General features: G+C 35.9%; 1 protein-coding gene across 1 annotated transcript in view; it reads right to left on the bottom strand.

Annotated features, from left to right (window-relative positions):
* npr1a (natriuretic peptide receptor 1a) overlaps positions 1–20,513 on the bottom strand; it is a 123,445-nt gene that overhangs the window by 50,118 nt on the left and 52,814 nt on the right. The window contains exon 5 of the mRNA XM_052584333.1: positions 7,972–8,107. Within this exon, the coding sequence (XP_052440293.1) occupies positions 7,972–8,107 (136 nt within the window). The remainder of the gene's footprint in view (positions 1–7,971; positions 8,108–20,513) is intronic.

The raw sequence follows: 20,513 nt of genomic DNA, 5'->3' as shown, positions 1-20,513 counted from the left end.
AGATAACGGTTTCTTTCAAATTCTTTGTTATTCAGAGTCTACACCAGACCCCAGCTTTTAAACTCAAAGATTTCCTCAGACAGCCAGTCATGTGAAGTGCTAATCCGATGTTGCACAGAGACCAAAAAGAGACAGACTGAGAGCATGAAACATCCTTGTGGAGGAAACATCTGGAACCTAACTGGAAGAAGAAAGCTCGAGAAGAATGCAGGGGACTGAATTCAACATGATGGAAGATACAGGATGAGATTGTGAAGTATGGGGTGCCAGAATAGACATAATACAGCCTCGCATATCTGCTGCCACTGCCAGACAAACAAACTGTTGACAGCTATGGTAAAACACGATAAAACGTATGGACTGGACAAAAACGTTTGTAAAAAATGCTAGTGTTTGCAGCACACACTTATTAAAAAGGTTTAATAAAGTATTGTCTTTTGTTGTTATGGATGCATCTACAGATTTCTTTCCATATGTTTCTTGCATCTCACGATGTTGTGTACATACGTAAAAATGTCTGTGCATGTGTGTAAAACGACAAACTGACGATTTATATGTAATCATTTGTAATTGTATGTACATTGTTGTGATTTATTGTGGCTGGATCAATAATGTGGCTGTAAAAATAGTTGCCAACTGAAATTGTAATATACATCTTCATCGTGACAAGATAGACACGGAAAGTTTGTTTTTACTATACACATTAGATGTGATCCACCTCGTAGTAACAATCCTGTCAGATCGTCCATTCTTTGAGAGAGAGTGTAATGTTACAGGTCGGCCGATCTGGTTTCGTGATTAAAGTTAACCTTTTCGACATGTTTCAGTGTTGTTGTTGCTCAGCAATGTTATGGACACAATGTTGTCTGGGGGTTTGACAAAAGGAGGACGTTCTGATGTCAGCTTTTTACGGAAGTCACAACGGTTCGTGAAAAATCACTGCTACTTTAACAAGGCTGTGCGCATTTTACTGTGGACTGACTGTTTTGAAATATATATGGTAGTTACATAGCCCCTAGACCTCAGTTATCGTGAAAAAAGCCAGGAAATTTCAACTTTGACAATATGGGACCTTTAATACACCTCAGATGATGAAGAATAAAAAAAAGGAAATGCACAAAGAGGACAGCATTGATTGGATGAGAGTGAGTGTGTGATGAAAATAAAAAGTACTTAGGAAGTTCTTAACAGCTTCATCGCAGGGGTTTCTCCTATGGTTCTTTAGCGGAAAAATAAAAAAGACTGGTGCTGTCAATCGACTGATTTATTTAATCAAGATTGCACATGTTTGTGAATTTATTTATTATTGGACCTCCACATCTAATAATAGCCTTCTGAGGTACACCCTTTTATAAACTGCATGATCTCAAGGCAAATGCGTACCTGGGGGCATGTTTTCACGATATGCGAAATACGTACCAATAAGTACATATCACTGCAGTTTCTTTTTATTCTTGCACCTTTTATTCTTTTTCACACAAATGTACAGAGTTTCGATTAATAAAGCGTAATTTTCACACAATTACTTGAAGAATATCATGTTATGAATTTAAAACAATATTAAAATGCTGGGAGATATGAAAACATGGTAGAGCATTAACTTCTAGCGACAGTCCCTGATTTTCAAATTCTGAACCACCACAATACGTACCAGAAACAATGTAATAAAAACACACCGATATGTTAGTAGATAAACGTAATAAAACGTGCCAGGGTTCACGTATTGAACCCATGTTTTAGCCTCATTCAGTGGACATTTCTCTTTGAAACTGCTGAGATACGTTAAGTAAGGTATTTGCCATGAGACTTGGTTGATAAAAACACACATACATACAGCTCATCAGATATGATAACCGCAGAAGCTCAGATGTTCATACGTATTATCTCACAACCAAAGCTCATTACAGAGGCACATGCATTATTTTTTTTATTTTCATGTGCCTTTATGATCTTTTGGATCTTCTAAGATTTGGTTACCTCAACTCTCAAAAGTGATTTTATAAAAAATAACCAAAGTCTTATGTGTTTGACATGACATGTGGATGAGTAAATGATGACAGAGGTTTCATTTTTGGGTGAACTGACCATTTAAATTGTTTTGCATTTTATGTACTTCATTTACATATAAAATGTCACAAAATGTTTTTGCTGCCAACTTGTTTTCAACAGTCTCTGATGCCTGTTAAATTTGAGTTTGTACAAATTACAGAGTTCGCCTGTGTGTGATACTTCAAACTTATTGTGCTTTGATGATAATTAAAGGTGCTGTAAGTGATTTTTTCTTTCTAAACCACTGATTTCCTACTCTAATTCCTACTGTAGGTTTTCCTGCAACATCTGTGTAAGCAAGAACCTTTCTTTAAAATACATTTGATTTACAAAATTAATTTCAACATCTACAGAGCTCTCTAAAGGCTTCTCAATACAAGCCACACTCATTTTGTGTTTAGCTGTTCCCTGAAGGAGTTATTGGTCTGTTGGGTGTTGCTGTGCTCCATAAACGGATATGTAGTGGAGATACAAGAGAGAGGCCTGGGAGATTGTATTTGTCTGTGGTAAATATCGTGAGATTGGATTTATGCACAGCAGGTCATCTGAGAGAGAGAAGATAATGGGGATTTCAGGTGGATAAATGGATGGGTGGAGAAGGAGATCAAGCAGAAAGGCGAGGGGCGTCAGGAGTGTTGGGACAGGGAAATGAAGAACAGGCAATTTGAGGAGCTTGATGGCATTTGCGTTTAAATTGGGGACATATTAAGTCCAAACAAACAGCGGAGGGGGATCATCCAGTCACAAACAATTTAAATAGGATTCTGGCATTACAGAAGTATGAGGTGATTCTGCTGTGAACTTCTGAATTTCCCTCAATCGCATATCAGTGATTGAATATGCAATAATGTTTCTCACAGCGGCAGAGAAGTCCACTTTTTTTTCATTTGTTTTCTTAGTTCTTTGTTTTTGCTTTATTTTTTTATTTATTTGTGCACTACATTCCTTCCACGATTTTTTTCCTAATATTTGTTCATATGTAATTTGTTTTTTGTTTGCTTTTGGATTAGTTCTGATTTAGATTCATTTGTTTGATCTTTCTGATATTTATACTTTTGTTCCTTCCTTCCTTTGTTTGCTTTTGCATTAGTTCTTATTTTTTAATCATTTGTTTTTTTTTCTGAAATGTATACATTTGTTTGTTTTTTTGTTTGTTTTAGCATTAGTTTTTATTTTCCTTTCAATTGTTCCCTCTTTCTGAAATTTATATTTTTGTTTGCTCTTTTTTGTTTTTGCATTAATTTAATTGTCCTTTCAGTTGTTTGTTCGTTCTAATATAAGTTTATATTCATTCTTTCATTTGTTTGCTTTTGCATTAGTTCTTATTTTCCGTTCATTTGCTTGGTTTTCCTCATTTATTATTATTTTTTATATGTTCATTCTTATGTTTCCTTGTGCACTTGTTCTTATTTTCCTTTCATTTGCTAATTCTTTCTTATATTTCTTATGTTTATCCAGAACAAAATTTTGGTTTAGAAAAAAAAATTGACGTTCTGGGGTGCGTTTCCCAAAACCATAGTTGCTAACTAAGGTAGTAACTTTTTTGGTTGCAATGCAATTTCCCATTGCCAACCAACAAAGTTTCTAACCGGTTAGCAACTATGGTTTTGGGAAACGCACCCCTGGTTGTTTGTAAAAAATCTATTGTTCATGACTCAAGATTAGATATTTTGTGGACAGGAGCCCTAAGCATAGCTGAAGCTTTCACTACAACACACGTCATTCCACAGAACGTGAAACTGAACTGCTGTAACCTAGACACTCAATGCAGACGAGTTTTATTTTGCCTTGTCAAGCTTTTGAAGTATTGATCAATGTAATTGTTACTGTTTTTAAATAAAACTTTTCTAAACATCAACTTTTTTGTTAGCTGTTCTTTGTATACACATTAGCTCGTTTCATCTTTCGTTTGTTTGTTTATAAGAGTTTTTCGGCTCAGGTGCTGGGGAGCTGCTGTCCTGCTGAGTTTAGTTCTGACTCTAATCCAACACACCTGCCATCTTCAGTTGTGGAGCTGAACTCTGCCAAACAGTGGCATGGACAACTTAAAGAACTCCAAGTTTGCTATTTCGGTTTATTTTTTCTTTCATTTGTTCATTTAGATTTTCATTTTAAATTTCAACATGCTTATGTGAAACAAACACATACAAATACAAACACGAACACGCAATGACACATCAATGCACACAAATACACGCAGCGGTTCTTGTGTGGGATCAGGATCGATTTGTTATGAATCCCTTTATCACACTCACGCAAAAGAATGTGTTATGCAAGCTAACAAGTTATATAAAACCTAAACCCATAGAACACACAAATCCGACTATAAGGGTCTAAACTGAGCCACAGTTTTCCTCTAAAGCCTATTTCCTTTTTAAATGCCTTTCCTAATCATTGAGACGTACGGCTCTGTGATTTGAGTGTGACTTGATTGTGGGTGTTAGACCTTGTTGTAAAGACGGGTAAGATTGCCAATTGGCAGCGTGTGCTGTACTTAGACTGGTGCTGGTCAAACCCTTAAGGGGATATTGAGCACAAGCTGCAGAGCAAACTAAACACAGCTTATTAATGAGCTCAGGAAGACAAAAGATAGGTAGAGAAAGATGACTGAAAAAGACATTTCTTTTCTCCCATTAGTGTCCAGTTTGCTCTTTTAAACAAACTCACTCTTTGCCAGAAATCTCATTTGGAGCTGAATGAGACACCTGCGATCTAAAGATAAAGACACCTGGAGGAGCAGAACGTCTCCATGCAGCTCAATCTGAGGCCCTAATAATCTCCAAGTTGATCAAAGTGGCAGCACTGAGTACTGATTCAAGTGGCAGGAACCGAAAAAAGATGCCTTCATAAGATATTTAATAAGTAGTTTAGCTGAGTGGCATTCAAAATAAATGTCCAAACAAACTTACTATACATGTGTCTTCTGTTCTGCACAGTGACTCGCTGAACCATGTGTAATAGAGTGATATGAATCATGATATGATATGAATAATAGAGAAATGAATCATGAGCTGTTGCACCTGTACTCTCACAGCAGAATGATACATGTAGGGGTGTCCCCGACTAAGGATTTTCATAGTCAAATAGGAATTTTCGAATCTTTCCCATATTCGACTGATAGTGGAATCATATGTTTGGGGGACGGCAAAATACATCAACAAGAGTGAATTCAGACATTCGACAGTCATATCATATCATTACTGATGTTAACACACAGGGACAATGTGTAACGAACACCTTGCAGATATAAACAGGGTAAATAATGTTTTATGTTTTGATGAACTGATAGTTAACACTTAACGTCAGCGAAACCATAATGATAAACTTTATATATATATATATATATATATATATATATATATATATTTTTTTTTTTTTTTTACAATAGTTCTCTCATTATAACGTTAGCCTAAAACGTTAGCAGTTAATGTTCTGCATTTCTGTTTTGAGCTACGCGCACTGAAGATGACCAGTAGAGTGACGCATTTGATAGCAAGTTTTTAATCATTGAGATTCAACCACTGATCTATATATGTTCTATATTATAATTTCATATAGAATATGCTTTGTTATTTATACAACATACCTTTAATATTAAGACTTAAGCGGAATTAAGCGGAATCCAAATCTTCAGTACTTATCCTGCTTGATCTGTCTGCTGCTTTTGACATGGTTAACCACCAGATCCTCCTATCAATGCTACTGGCAAAAGGCGTCTCAGGAACCACACTTCAATGTTTTGAGTCTTATCAATCAGATAGGTCCTTCAAAGTATCTTGGAGAGGTGAGGTGTCCAAGTCACAACATCTAACTACTGAGGTGCCTCAGGGCTCAGTTCTTGGACCACTTCTCTTCTCTGTCTACATGGCATCATTAGGTTCTGTCATTCAGAAACATGGCTTTTCATACCACTGCTATGCTGATGACACTCAACTCTACCTCTCATTCCATCCTGATGATCCGACGGTAGCTATTCGCATCTCAGCTTGTCTAACTGACATTTCTTCCTGGATGATCGACCATCACCTTCAACTCAATCTTGCCAAGACAGAACTGCTTGTGATTCCTTTCATCACAATTTCACCATCAAGTTAGGCACATCAACCATAACTCCTTCAAAAACAGCTAGAAGCCTTGGAGTTATGATTGATGATCAGCTTACTTTCTCAGACCACATTGCTAAAACTGTCCGATCCTGCAGATCGTACTACAATGAAGCGCTTGATTCAAAACCAAATGCATCTTATATCAGGTAAATAATATATCCACGATATATATATACACCGGCTGAAAGTTTTTGAAATCACTCCCTACCTGTTCGAAAAAATCCAGTCTCTGCCTGTGTCAGTTTGAGTCTTGGTAAAGTTTTAAATCCCTGCCGCCAAGATGCTTCTCTGTCGGTCACGGATTATGGAAAGTGAAACACAAATCTATAGGGGTGGTTGGATTTATTCATGCACTTTAAAATATTAATTTGAAGCTTCTTTCTTTTCAGATTCTTATTCATGGCTCTATCATAATAGGCTGCATATTAACTTTTTGGGAGAAAACCGATAGTTGTTTGTGAAATCAGACATTTGAGCTCCCCCATATAGTCAAAATGGCATAATCAATAACACCCCGCAAATATTCAACTGTTAGATTGGTAGTCGAATCAGGCTCCTTGAATCAAAGCATAGATTCGTTGACTATTCAGGGTCACCCCTAAATACATGCAAGCTGTATTATTACTAATCACAACTGTAATATTATAGAGAACTGTGTTTTATACAAACGAATGAATGTGCGGACAAACTGTCTAGGTCTCAGCCATAGCCATTATGCTTGTAGGTCGCCCACAGTCCATTCACTGACTCTCTGATTCATACTGCTCACAGAACAAGAACAAGAAAGACCTCAATGTGGCAAACTCTAATCTGATTTGGCTGACATTACGCAAATTACAGGTGTGAGAGTACACTGTGTACAGGCTTCCTATTAGTCCACATTGTGAGAGAACTGAAAAGGTACTGGGTTGATAAAATTTGCACTTTTGGGTAGCAAATAAATTTTATTTAATCTGAGGATAAAATAATCGCTGATTGGTTACTTCATGCATTTAGACTGACAGGATTGCTAATTCATTATGCACATTGAATGTCTCCTCAGAACAGATATTAATTGGATCTACCCTTCCTGTTCTAAATGCAAATGCTAACATTATCCCAGGCAATGTTATTTTCTGTTGAACACTCTTCACTCTACATTGCAATTAGTGTTCCCAGAATTTAACAAACATCTGCATGCAGGCATAGTTCCATTCTAGAAAAGGAACATTTTTGCATGTGTTTGCACGTTTTAGCTACAGTGTATGATCAGTAAAAATTTACAACCAGGTTGGTGGCATGAAATCTTTGAAAGACATTCATTAATAGACACTTGACTAGAACTAACTAGATAATTAATTATATATTAAACAAAACAAAGTACAAAAGTAAACAAAAGAAAAAACAAAACAAAATGAAAAACAAAGCAAAGCAAAACAAAAAGCAAATAAATCACAGCAAAAAAAAAAAAATAAAATAAAAAAAAATAAATAAAAAAAAACTGAAACAAAGCAAAACAAACAAAAACAAGTCAAAGCAAAACAAAGGAAAACATAAAGCCAAAAAAGCAAAGCAAACCAAAGCAAAAAATAAATAATAACAATAATACATTCTAAGCACAGAAAAACAAAAACAAACAAACAAAAATAAAAATAAGAAAACAAAGCAACACAAAAAGCAAAACAAAAGTGCTCTTAGAGCGTGAATGAAGTTAAAAAAGCGGTTGGTGACACATTGGTCAAAATGGTCTCTTGCTCAGAATAAGCTGCAGACCTTTTGTCACTTATCATAAAAATCTTGCTGTGTGAGATGATAGATGACTTTAAGCAGAACTGACCATGGTATGTGCGATTCCACATCCTCTTATTGATAACGTCCCCTGGGGGCCTTGCACCCGACCGATCCAGAGTCTCATTTAGGGCATGAGAATACAGCATGACTCCATCGTGGAATGAGCCAGAAATCAGATTCATCTGGAAGAGAGAAAGCGCACAAATTACATCCTAGAATTAAGTCTCTAAATTAAATTATGGGGCTTCAAATTCCATTACTTTTATTAGATTACCAGGTCTCTAGACACCACAGTGAAAATATTTTTGAAGAGCACTTGACAGCATCGCAAGACTGTTATTCGATGACCCACACAAGACTGTGTGCTGAGAAAAATTTTTAGCGTTTCTAAATCTGCTCTGCTTCTCTGTTTAATATCACACATCCCTCCTAAATATGTTGAAATACATTCGGTTTCTCTTGCTCCATGAGTTCATTTTAACACACAGAGTATATGTTTGTTAATCAAAATACATTCTAATACGGTGATAAGAAGTTAATCATTGAGAACTATTTAAAAAATTTTTTTTACATGAGGACCATCATATTTACATAAATGGTAATGTATTATTAAAACTGAACGAAACTCACCACCAAAGAACACAGTTGAATTTAGTCAGATTTATTAAATAAAAGATGAGTTGTCACTGTGTGTTTACTTGGATGAAGCTGGAAAAATTATTTTTTTTTGTCACAACGAGTGAGTTTAATCCATAATTTTGTTAGTTCATAAAAACTATACAGTATATTGCAAATATATAAATACAATGTTTCATACACAGTTTTTTTATAAAGCTCAGCATGTCTTTGCATATCTGCTGTGCAGTACTGCATGGCTCACGCTCTCTGTGTGATTGCTGTAACCTGTTAATATAGGCCAAAAAAAACAAAAACAAATAAAAACACCTTAGTAACAAGCAGCGCTTAATATCAATGTATTGCCATTTAATTTCTTACTCTTTACTTGAGTTAGTAAACAACCATAATCACAGAAATAAATATCATTTAAAAATATAGTAAAAAAGAAAAGTTAAAATTCTAATATTTCACAATATTACTGTTTTACTTTATTTTTGATCAAATAGTTTTTTTAAATAGACTTTTTTTTTTCTAAAACGTTAAAGGGGGGGGGGGGGTGAAATGCTCGTTTTCACTCAATATCCTGTTAATCTTGAGTACCTATAGAGTAGTACTGCATCCTTCATATAGTTTTATTATATTCATAAGAGAAAGATAGTCTGTACCGATTTTTCCCGGAAAAACACGACAGGCTGGAGGCGTGACGTGTGGGCGGAGCTAAAGAATCACGAGCACCAGTAGGCTTTTGTGTTGACAGCGTTTGGAAGCTGTGACAGCTGTGAAGGCTGAAACTGAACGAGAGCAGCAGCAGCAATGACTCGCTCCGAGCGGGGCTCAAACCCGGGTCTCCGGGAGGGGGACCCACTAACAAGGAGGCAGAGATATTTTAAGCAGTTTTACTCACCGCATGCGGTTCCAACACACGATCGTGACCCTTTTTCGTTGGGACTGCATTATCCTTAAGAAATAAACGATGTGCAAATCCGGCGTCAAATTGGGCCTTTTTTGTAAAACAAGCATCTTCGAAATGCAGGGAACAAACAAAAACACTTGCACAACTCCGTTGATGCTCTGTAAAATAAACTCCATCCACTGGTCCCTTAATGCTGTTTTTTTTGGTAATCTGTGCAGGGTTGTCTTGCCCTGGCAACCAAAAACACACTTCTTTTGTGACATTTAGCGACGCTCTCGCTCTGATCAGTGAATGCCTGTGCTCTCTCAGTGCTCTGCTATACGGGAGCGCGCGCTCTTCCGGCAGAAGTGCCCTTAGGACCCATATAAGGAAATTCCGCTCCATCTAACGTCACACAGAGCTATACTCGAAAAAAACTTTCCGAAACTTGTGACAAACCGGAAGGAGTATTTTTGGAACAGAAATACTCCTTCAAACGTACAACTTAATTTTTGAAACTTTGTCCATGTTTAGCATGGGAATCCAACTCTTTAACAGTGTAAAAAATTCAGTATGCATGAAATAGCATTTCACCCCCCCTTTAAGAAAATCTGATTAACTCCAAACTTTTGAAAAATAGTGTATATATATATATACACATGCAGTTATACAATAACAAAAACAACAACAATAACAAAATCTTTCAAACTACAGCAAAACATGAAGCAAATTTGTGTTTGTTTTTTACTGTTTTCTTATAAACATACATTCACATATTTTAATTTGTAGATTTCGATCCATTATTTACTGATAAACAGGTGTGTGTGGTCCTGTTATTCCCCACATTATGGGGACCAAATGTCCCCACAAAGATGGTAATACCAGTAAATTTTTACCTTTTGGGGACTTGCTCACCATGGGGAAAACAGCTTCATAACCATTTGGGACCAGTTCTCGATATTAATTAGTTGATTATTAGCATGCCTATTATTAACATATTGGCTGTATTGTTAGAGCTTATAAAGCACATATTCTCTATGACCATATTCTCTATCACTAACCCTGACAAAACCTCTTTTGGGGCTGTCCTCTTAGTAAAAAACAAAAACTGATTTTTTTTTTTCAAACAACTGTAAAAATGCAGGATGTTTTCTGTTAGTGTTGTTATTTATGGCTAGATTATTTATATTCTATTTAACACTAGAAGTCATGTCATGTCACAATGCCATCAGCAAAATTAGCTAAATTATGGTTTTATACCACATAATATTTTTGGTACAGCTATGTTTTCAGTACTGGTAAACTACACAAGTCTAGATTTAAACCTGGCATCCCCGTGAGCCCAACCTCTGTTACATATCAACAACATGTGCACCAACTTCCCATAACCCTGGGAAGACAAACACACACACAAGAGAGAGAGAGAGAGCGCGGCACAACCAAGGACACTAAATTACACTATGGCATGCTTTATAACCCCTACATGACATTCAGCCATGATTACAACCACCCCACATGTGTGAGAATCTTGTTAGAGGACTGAACAGTTTTTGTACTGCTGTTTCCCAGCAGTCTTTGGGGACGTGGGTTTCACTGGGTAAACATGTACATATTTCAGCTGCTGTGATGTTGGTATGTGAGCATGTGCATGAGAGACGGTTCAGAAAGCTCAGACTGATGTGCAATTATTCAAAACTGTGGGCCTGCAAGTCTGTCATTTATCACCACTCTATTTGTTTGAATAAGAACATGATACAATAATGAACTGCTATAATCTGAACTTTCTGCCCTGAACAGCAGTTATTTTTTATTTTATGCACCTTATTTAATATAACAATATATATTAATACACATAATGTAAAACTTATAAATTAATTAATACATAAATACGTGTTGAACGTGTTGCTTCAATAAAATCTTATTATATTACTGTATTAAAACCAGTGTATTATGTGTAAAAGAGTATTATGAGAGCGATGTTAACTGAGCGAGTGTGAATGTGTGAGCATCTGATACAGCATTCATTCTTCATCTCAATCTCATATTCACAATGAAACATTCGCCCTTTCATCTGTTGAAAGCACTGCTTAGTACATTTGTTGGCTGTATCTTACAATCAGTTGTTGAAATAAAAAATAACTTCCTTGTTTCTGTTTTAGTCTCTTTCAATAAAAATTATTAAAACAGTATTATTTTTAAAATTATATTTTTGAAATTAAAGGAATAGTTCACCCAAACATGAATGTTTATCTGCTTAACCCCAGGAGATCCAAGATGTAGGTGACCTTGTTTTTTCAGTATAACACTAACCATCTTGGTGAGGCATCTTCTTCTTCTTGCTTTATTATCACAGACTTATAAGTGCATTACCGCCACCTATCTCTCAAATGCAGTGGTGTATAAAGTACCTGAAAGTCATACTCAAGTAAAAGTACAGCTATCTTACCAGAAAATGACTTTGGTAGAAGTTGGAGTCACCGTTTAGAATATCACTTGTGTAAAAGTCTTAAAGTATGTGATATTTATTGTACTTAAGTATGAAAAATATTTTTTTAATCTTAAACGTACTTAGGCATTGAAAGTAAAAGTATAAGTAAATGCAAAATGGGAAAGAAGCAATATATATATACAAAGATGGCTACTTTGAAGAACCTAGAATATGACATATTTTCAGTTGTTTCAGTTGTTTTATGTATATAATTCCATGTATAATTCCACATGTGTTAATTCATAGTTTTGATGCCTTCAGTGTGAATCAAAAATTTTCATAGTCATTAAAATAAAGAAAAACTCTTTGATTGAAAAGGTGTGTCCAAACTTTTGGTCTGTACTGTATATATATATATATATATATATATATATATATATATATATATATATATACAGTTGTGTTCAAAATTATTCAACCCCCTAGAGACCGCAGTACTTTACAAATACAAGCTTTTCTGAAGATCCAGGATAAAATAAAAATTGTATCTATAACAGTTCACTGGCATATTAAAAGTGATATTGTCAATATATAATGTAATACTTTTGAGTCATAAGATTTTTTAATAATACTGCTATGTCATAATTATTCAACCCCTATTCAACATTGTTGTTTTTAAATCACTTATTTGCATGGTGGGAATAAAACAGTCTCAAAACACAATTAAGCCTTTAGAAACTCTATTAAAAGCAGAATTAGCTAGAGCTGTTACACATACAGTTAGCCCATGCATGTGCTGAAGTTGAGTAGCAAAAATGTCAACAGAGATCTCACAAAAGCTAAAGAGAAGAAATATTGTATTACTTTAGAAAGGCTAAGGCTATATGAAGATTTCCAAGACATTGAAAGTTCCTAGAGACACAGCTCTGAGCCTTATTTCTTAGCTTAAAGTGTGTTTTACCAGAAAATCTTTGAGGGTGTGGAAGAAAAAGCACAATATCATAAAATGTTTAATCAGAGCAACTGAGAAAAAACCTGCAATGCACAGCCAAAGACTTGCAAGATGACCCGATGAAAGGAGGAAAACTGGAACTTTTTGGACCCATGGATCAGCGGTAGGGGTGTAACGGTTCACAAAATTCACGGTTCGGTTCGATACGATACACTGATGTCACGGTTCGGTTCGGTTCGGTTCGATACGTTTTAGATACAGCAAAATGTAAAAACATCTCAACTTTTCAGAATGCCGCAAGCGCACCGCGGGTCATGTGACAAGAACTAACCAATCAGCTTCATCCTTTCCCGTAACAACGTTGAGAGCTCAGCCAAGATGAAGGATCAGCTGATCATAGTTGTATATGGATTGCAATTTTGAAATAAATTTAGTAGCAGCGCTACTGCAAGCGATTTTTAGAGCTGCAAATCCATTTATCCTTTGCTGAAATTTCCGCGTCTCATGGAGAGAGCACGTCATTGTTGCTTAGCAAAGACAGACGCCTCATGAGCGCTTCTGCCCAAGCGCTTTGGAAAGGAGGAGAAAGACGCGCTTAGCGTTTTCCATGCGTTTTTAGGCACGATATGTGAACGACCCCTAAGGCGCTCGCTCACTCAGCACGCGCTGAAGGCTCGTTGCAAAATGTCGAATGCCTTTAACAGACCAGAAATATAAGATCCTAAAATAACCAACAGGTCTGGTGTTTGGGTTGGATTCCCTGTAAGCTATAGTTTCTAAATGCTGCAGGGATAGTTTGCTGCGTGCATGTTTCTCCTTTTTTTCGTCTTTTCCCAGATAGTACTGACGTATATATCCCAGATATTCCCGCTGTTTTTTTTTTTTTTTTTTTTTTTTTTTTTTTATTCCCGCTGGTGTACCCTGTCATGTTGCAGATGCGACATACCGTTGTTTTTTTATCCACCACTCTCTTGCCATCACCATTATAGCTTAAAGGGAATCCAAAGTGCACCCAAACACCAGACCTGTTGGTTATTGGAGGATCTTCTCATTTCTAGTCTGTTAAACGCATTGGCTATTTTGCAACGAGCCTTCAGCGCGTACTGAGTGAGCGAGCGCCTGCTGAGTAGCCTAACATAAACATATAAGATGGTGTTTTTTTCTTCTTCGGGAGTGTCAGGGGCGTTGCCTGTTACGTTGTTTGGGTTATTGGGCTACCTTGTTGAACGCATATCATTATATTTCTCTCTCTCTCTTTTTTTTTTTTTTTCAAATATAATTAATTACTCCAACGAACCGTTCGGTATACATAATGCGTACCGCGTACCGAACCGAAAGCGTCGTACCGAACGGTTCAATACGAATACGCGTATCGTTACACCCCTAATCAGCGGTATGTCTGCTGCAAAACAGGCAAAACTCATAAGCAAAAGAACACCATCTCCATCGTCAAACTTGGTGGTGGATCAGTCCTGTTATGGGGTTTCTTTACTGTAGAAGGAAGTGGAAATCATGACTGTATGAAGGACATCATGGATTCTTTGAAGTATCAGGCCATTTTGTCAAGAATTGTGATGCCTTTGGTGCAAAGACTGAAGCTGATAATCAATGGACTTTCCTGCAGGCCAGTCATACCAAAGTACACATCCAAATCTACTTCTGCTTGGTTCAGGGATCAGTCATAGAATGTACTTGAGTGACCTGTTCAGTCTCCAGGCTTAATTCTGATTGGAAATATCTGGTTGAATTTGAAGAAAGCAGTGGCAATGTGAAAACCAAAGATTATCAGTGATCTGAAAGCTTTTTCAGGTGTGGAATGGGCCAAAACTGTAGTAGAGAGGTGACAGAAGCTTCTAAACACCTACAGACAGCGTTTATTGGTGATTTTAAAGAATAAAAGATTCTGCACAAAGGGGGTTGAATAATTTTGAACATGAATGTTTAGAGCCAATTCGAATTTTATCATGATTCATCAATGTTCCATTCTCAGAATCACTCAAAAGTGTATTAACAAACTTTCTCTAATACTTTACTGATGCCTTTGTTAAATTGATTTCATAAAATGTTATCCTCCACAGCAAATTGCAAGTCAAGGGGGTTGAATAATTTTGAACACAACTGTATATATATCTATATTTATATATATATATATATATATATATATATATATATATATATATATATATATATATATATATATATATATATATATGTTCATACATACAGTTCATACATACAACTTTAGTCTTTGCAACTTTACAGCAACTTTACAGATCTTCTTTATGCACCAAGAGCTTGAAACACTCCAAAAATAAAGGAAAAATTGAAATCGCATCATATGACCCCTTTAACCAGTTGGGCAAGAAGTAACAGCTGTTCTTGGTGATGTGTTCAATACTTATTTTACCTGCTGTATATGTTCAGCTAACTGTCAGCCTGTACGCTTCTCATAAAAAAAAAAATTTGAATATACATATAAACTTCTTTTTAATAAACAGAGCAGAATAATCATTGCTGATAGTAAGTAGACATGCAAACATAAAAGAAAACCAAACTGGACGCAACAACATCTGTTACTTCTTGCCCAACTGGTAAATGAAAACAAGGATGTAATCAAAGGAAGATTTGTAGTTGGGATAAAAGGTGTGCTTTTTAAAAGCACATTATCATCAACTGTTTCTAAAATGTTTACATTCCAAGACAAATTGCCGGCAACAGCCATTTTAGGATAGTTTGTGGCTTGGTCTTAGTGACTAAGAAGTCCTCATCACTACTCCTAATGTTTCACAGATTTAGGAGGTAGTTTAAGTGCTAAAACGCTTTGTGAAATACTCTTAAAGAGCAAAAATTTTGGAGTCCTAAATTAGCTACTTTTAGCCTTAAGATGTTTTGTTAATACGGCCCCAGGTATTTCAACATTTGAACAGGATCTGTTGTCAGCAATGACACAAGGGTGTACTATTATTTTAGATCAATATGCTCAGTAATCTTAATATTTTCTTTGACTTTCACTGTGTAGATTTTTTTTCTAAATAACAATAGTAAATAATAGTCAAACCCCCATTATTTTAATCTCCTCACATTCTTTCTTACCTGCCTCACAGACACATTAGTGACTGATGGCTCATTTCTCTCAGGTGTGAATCACTAAATATCCATGGCCAATGACACACATACGGCCTATCTAACACACAATCACACAAATGTTGTTTTCTCAAAAACACAAACGTACAATCTTACTGCTCACGTATTATTGTGGCCAGTTTGTCCTAAATACATAATAATCAGACTTCAGTCATTTATATGTTTTTAAGATACTTAAAAAAAGAACAAATGTCAGGGGATGTCAAATCTTCTCCAGTGCCCCAAAAACCCCTCAGATATACACCTGCAAATTAATATTTCTCAACAAAACTTTCCAAGACCTAACAGTATTGACTAGGGGTGTCACGATTTCGATTTTAAATCGAAATCGATCGAAATTAAGTCACAGTCTCGAACTTCGAATTAAAAAATGGAATCGTCGATGCTGCCACGCCCCCATGTTGTATGACAGCAAATCAATGACAAAAATAACCGAGCATTCAACTGATGCTGGCGCGCGCGCTATATTGCTTCCGCGAGAGGAAAACTGAATCGGATGCGAAGAAACGGGAGCCCGCGAGCTCATTTCAAACTCTCGCGCTCATTCCCCACATCCTCGCGCTCGATCATCTCACCTCTGCTCGCGCGAACAATTTTATTTTTGTCAGTCGTGGGGCGGGGCTTGCTGTTTTAGTTGTTATCTCAAATGTCATTGATTATTCCCCTTTTCCTAAAGTCAGTATTCGACGCCTGTTAGAAAATGAGTAATAATTCACTTGACTTGACCCATGACTTCATCAGTGGACCAGATACATGCGAGTAATCATTTCTTTTGCTTGTTTAATTTATTTTTGTCTTTAATGTAATTTAATGCATTGTTTATAGAGTAGATCTTTTGTAGATACTTGATTAACTGGAATTCTTCTGATTGCTAGGGATTGCAGTCTTGTAATAAGAGATACACATATTTTACAGACTGTAATGATGCACACACACACACATACTGTACATACATAATATATATATATATATATATATATATATATATATATATATATATATATATATATAAATGAATGACACTGAAGTGTTTAACAAGCGTTTTATCTTTAATCTTTTAAATAGATACATCGTAATATTTGAAGGTTAGTTTAGTCATTTTTTATTGTTTTTGTTTGTTTTGTTATGAACTTGAATGTCATCTTTTATGAAGACTGCACTTACAAAAGAGAAACTGGATGGCAGTTTATTTTAAGTTTTCAATTGACTAAAGATATAAGTTATTGTTACATTATGTTGTTAATAAAAGTTTTAAATTTGACAGTGTAATGTGGTACATTGCAAACAAAGGTCAGATATTATATTACTTAAAAGTCTAGTTTGAAAAATGACAATCTGTGCTTTAAAGAGAATAAATGTAAAAATCGAGAATCGAATCGAACCGTGACCTTAGAATCGAAAATGCAATCGAATCGAGGATTTGGAGAATCGTGACACCCCTAGTATTGACTAGGGCTGCACGATATTGGGAAAAAATTACATTGCGATATTTTATTTTTCTGCAATATATATTGCGATATGAAATATAATCAAATTTTTTCTTACAAATAAAAATGGGGTGAGCACAATTACATTCTCATTTTAAATGATTTAAACATCGACACCATCGTGTAAATTGATTAATATGCGCGAGGGAGACAGAGCAAGACAGCGCTCGTGTTGTTTGAAGACATTGAGCATGCGGCCGGGGCTCGCTTTCACGGCACTCTCTCTCTCTCTCGCGCACTCTTTCTATCTCTCGTGCACTCTCACTCGCGCGCTCTCTCTGGCCCATATAGTTAATGAATAACGGATCAACTACGACAGCCTACATCGCACATCCTGCAATGTGACTTTCGTGGATTCGTACATCGCGATATCAATGCTTAAACAACACATCGTGCAGCCCTAGTATTGACAAATTCAAGATATTTTAAGAAACATTTAAGTAAAAGTTGATATTTTAAGCACTAGAGTGAATTCCATTGAGTTCCTTGAACTATGAAAGCACACCATTAAGCAATATATTTTCCTCTATCATGAATCAAATATGCAGTGCATCCTAAAACCTGATCATGAATAACTAATCTGGCTAAATTTAGGCAAGGGAAATATCAAATTCCAGCCAAAAATCTGCCATCTGTCCACCTTACAAACCATCCATCCATCCACACAATGTCGTTACCGTTAAACAGTGTGTGTAATTTAAAGGCTTACTGGACAGGATGCCAGCTGAATTGAAGATTAGATTTGTTTTATTTTACTTCTAAAATCTGGTTAAAGATTCTGAAATATCTGTCACCCTGAGCTACAGCAATTCACAGGTAGAAGTCAGTGGCGCAGAGCCAGATGGTTGCTGGAAAACCCTCAGCTCCGCTGCAGCGTAATGAAACAGAGGGAAAAATGCTCCAAAAAGCCAAAGGAGGCAGAGAGACATACAAAAGTATGGTTGTCATAGCAACTATAGGCCGAGTGTGGACTCGTCGATAAGGAACATCTGTGGGTGACGGTGGATTGGGAGATTACTGATCGCTGCTGTTCTGAGGGAAAGAGAACGGTGCAATCAAATGCAAATTCTGGGTAAAGGTTGAATGGAGTAGGAGAGTGGGAGGTGGGAGGACTAGACAGAAAAATGTCATACAGACCAAAAACAACAACAAAAAAAGCAACAGGTTGAGACATATGAAGAAAAACATTGTGGAGACAAAATAAAGGATTGAAAGTAATTACATATTCAGACTGAGAGATAGAGAAAGCAATATCATATTTACAAATGCTAAAGGACTGTGAGCCACAAACAAATCCAGATAAAACTATGACAACAACAACTGAAAACAACAGTTGCCTGAGGGTTCTATGCAATTGTTAGAGTGTACACTTTTGCTGTACAGTTGCTGGGGTGTTCTGGGTGGTTGCCTGAGTAATGCTTTGGATTTGCAATGGTTTTCCTATGTGGTTGTTCACTGTCTCAAACTTCCACCCCAATGTTTTTAAATATTCTGCTCTCTATATGTGACACTGGACCACAAAACCAGTCATAAGGGTACATTTTTCAAAACTGAGAGATTTATAAATCATAATAGCTGAATAAATAAGTTTTCCATTTGTGTATGGTTTGTTAGGACAGGACACAAATTGCCGGAGATACAATTATTTGAAAATCTGGAATCTGAGGTTGCAAAAAAAAAAAAAAAAAAAATCTACATTTTTAGCAAATTGCATTTAAAGCAGTTTAAATGAAGTCCTTAACCACGGACGGCACTAGGGTGGGGCTAAGAGGTGTTTCAGCACCCCCAAGAACAAAAGCACCCCCACAAAAAAACAAAAGCACCCCCACAGATTTTTTTTCCTGGAACCAATCATATACAAGCTGTAGCCTATTGTTTTTAATAATTAAGTTGATGATAAAAACAAGAAATTGTTTTTACTCCTTACTCATGTATAACTTGTGCAATGCAATAACGACATGATTTGCAGCTGCCGGATTTTTGTAATATAAATATAGCATTTTATTAAAAAATGGGGCGCTTCCTTATGCTAAAAAGGCTTGCCCCCGAATCAAGATTTTTCTTGTCAACTAGTTGCACGTTATATTAAATATATTAATATAACAATATATTAACCATCCTTTTATATATGGAGGCATATTAAACTACAGCCTACTCCATGCTGATGAAGTTGGCGAATGCCGACGCTGACTCGCCATCTCCACATTAGATATATTTAATTGCAGGACTCAACATGTTTGTATTCTTGTGTGGGAAAAAATATGCAACCTGCCACCGACAGTGAGTTTAGTTTTACTTTTATTTTTATTTTCATTTTGAAAAGTTATCTTTGCCATTTACCTCATGTTATGCTATGGACGCTCTCTTTTATTTATTAATTTAAATATAAAAAATATGATTTTATTTGATTCTTCAGTGTTCTGTAATTTATTAGTGATTATACAGCATATGCCATGCCTCATCTTATTCGTTTTTGTTAATACACATTTTGTAAGCTAGGTTGTCATTGTATCTTGTTTTAATGTTGCTGTGCTTTTTAATGAAAAAATAACAATGCATCCATCTTTTGTTTTAGACATAAAAGGTGAAAGGTGTGTAGATGTAATTGACAATTATCTTTTCATTGTAAAATGTGATGAGATTGCAAAATTGAAAGTGAAAGCATATGAAGCTCGGCTTATAACATAGCAAAGGAGGAACTCCCATACACAAAATTCTAATCAGATATAATACTACTGATGAAAAAAGAAACGGGTTGAATTCTAACCACTTTCATTTCCATATAGGCGTAACTATAAACTATTTTAAAAGTTCATCAGCATGCATTGATTAATCCCATGTTGTAGCAGAAAACTAAAAAAAAAAATTTGTTAAATGTTTTTATTACCTTTCTGGACATGGACAGTATACCGTACACACAGCTTCAATGGAGGGACTGAGAGCTCTCGGACTAAATCTAAAATATCTTAAACTGTGTTCTGAAGATGAACGGAGGTCTCACGGGTTTGGAACGACATGAGGGTGAGTCAATAATTACATAATTATTTTCTGGAGTCTAAGGGTATTT

This window comes from Carassius gibelio, chromosome B19 (genome assembly GCF_023724105.1).
Source record: "Carassius gibelio isolate Cgi1373 ecotype wild population from Czech Republic chromosome B19, carGib1.2-hapl.c, whole genome shotgun sequence".
In the NCBI taxonomy this organism is placed as follows: Eukaryota; Metazoa; Chordata; class Actinopteri; order Cypriniformes; family Cyprinidae; genus Carassius; species Carassius gibelio.
The sequence above is the reverse complement of the archived record's forward strand: the minus strand, read 5'-3'. Positions and strand labels throughout refer to the sequence as shown.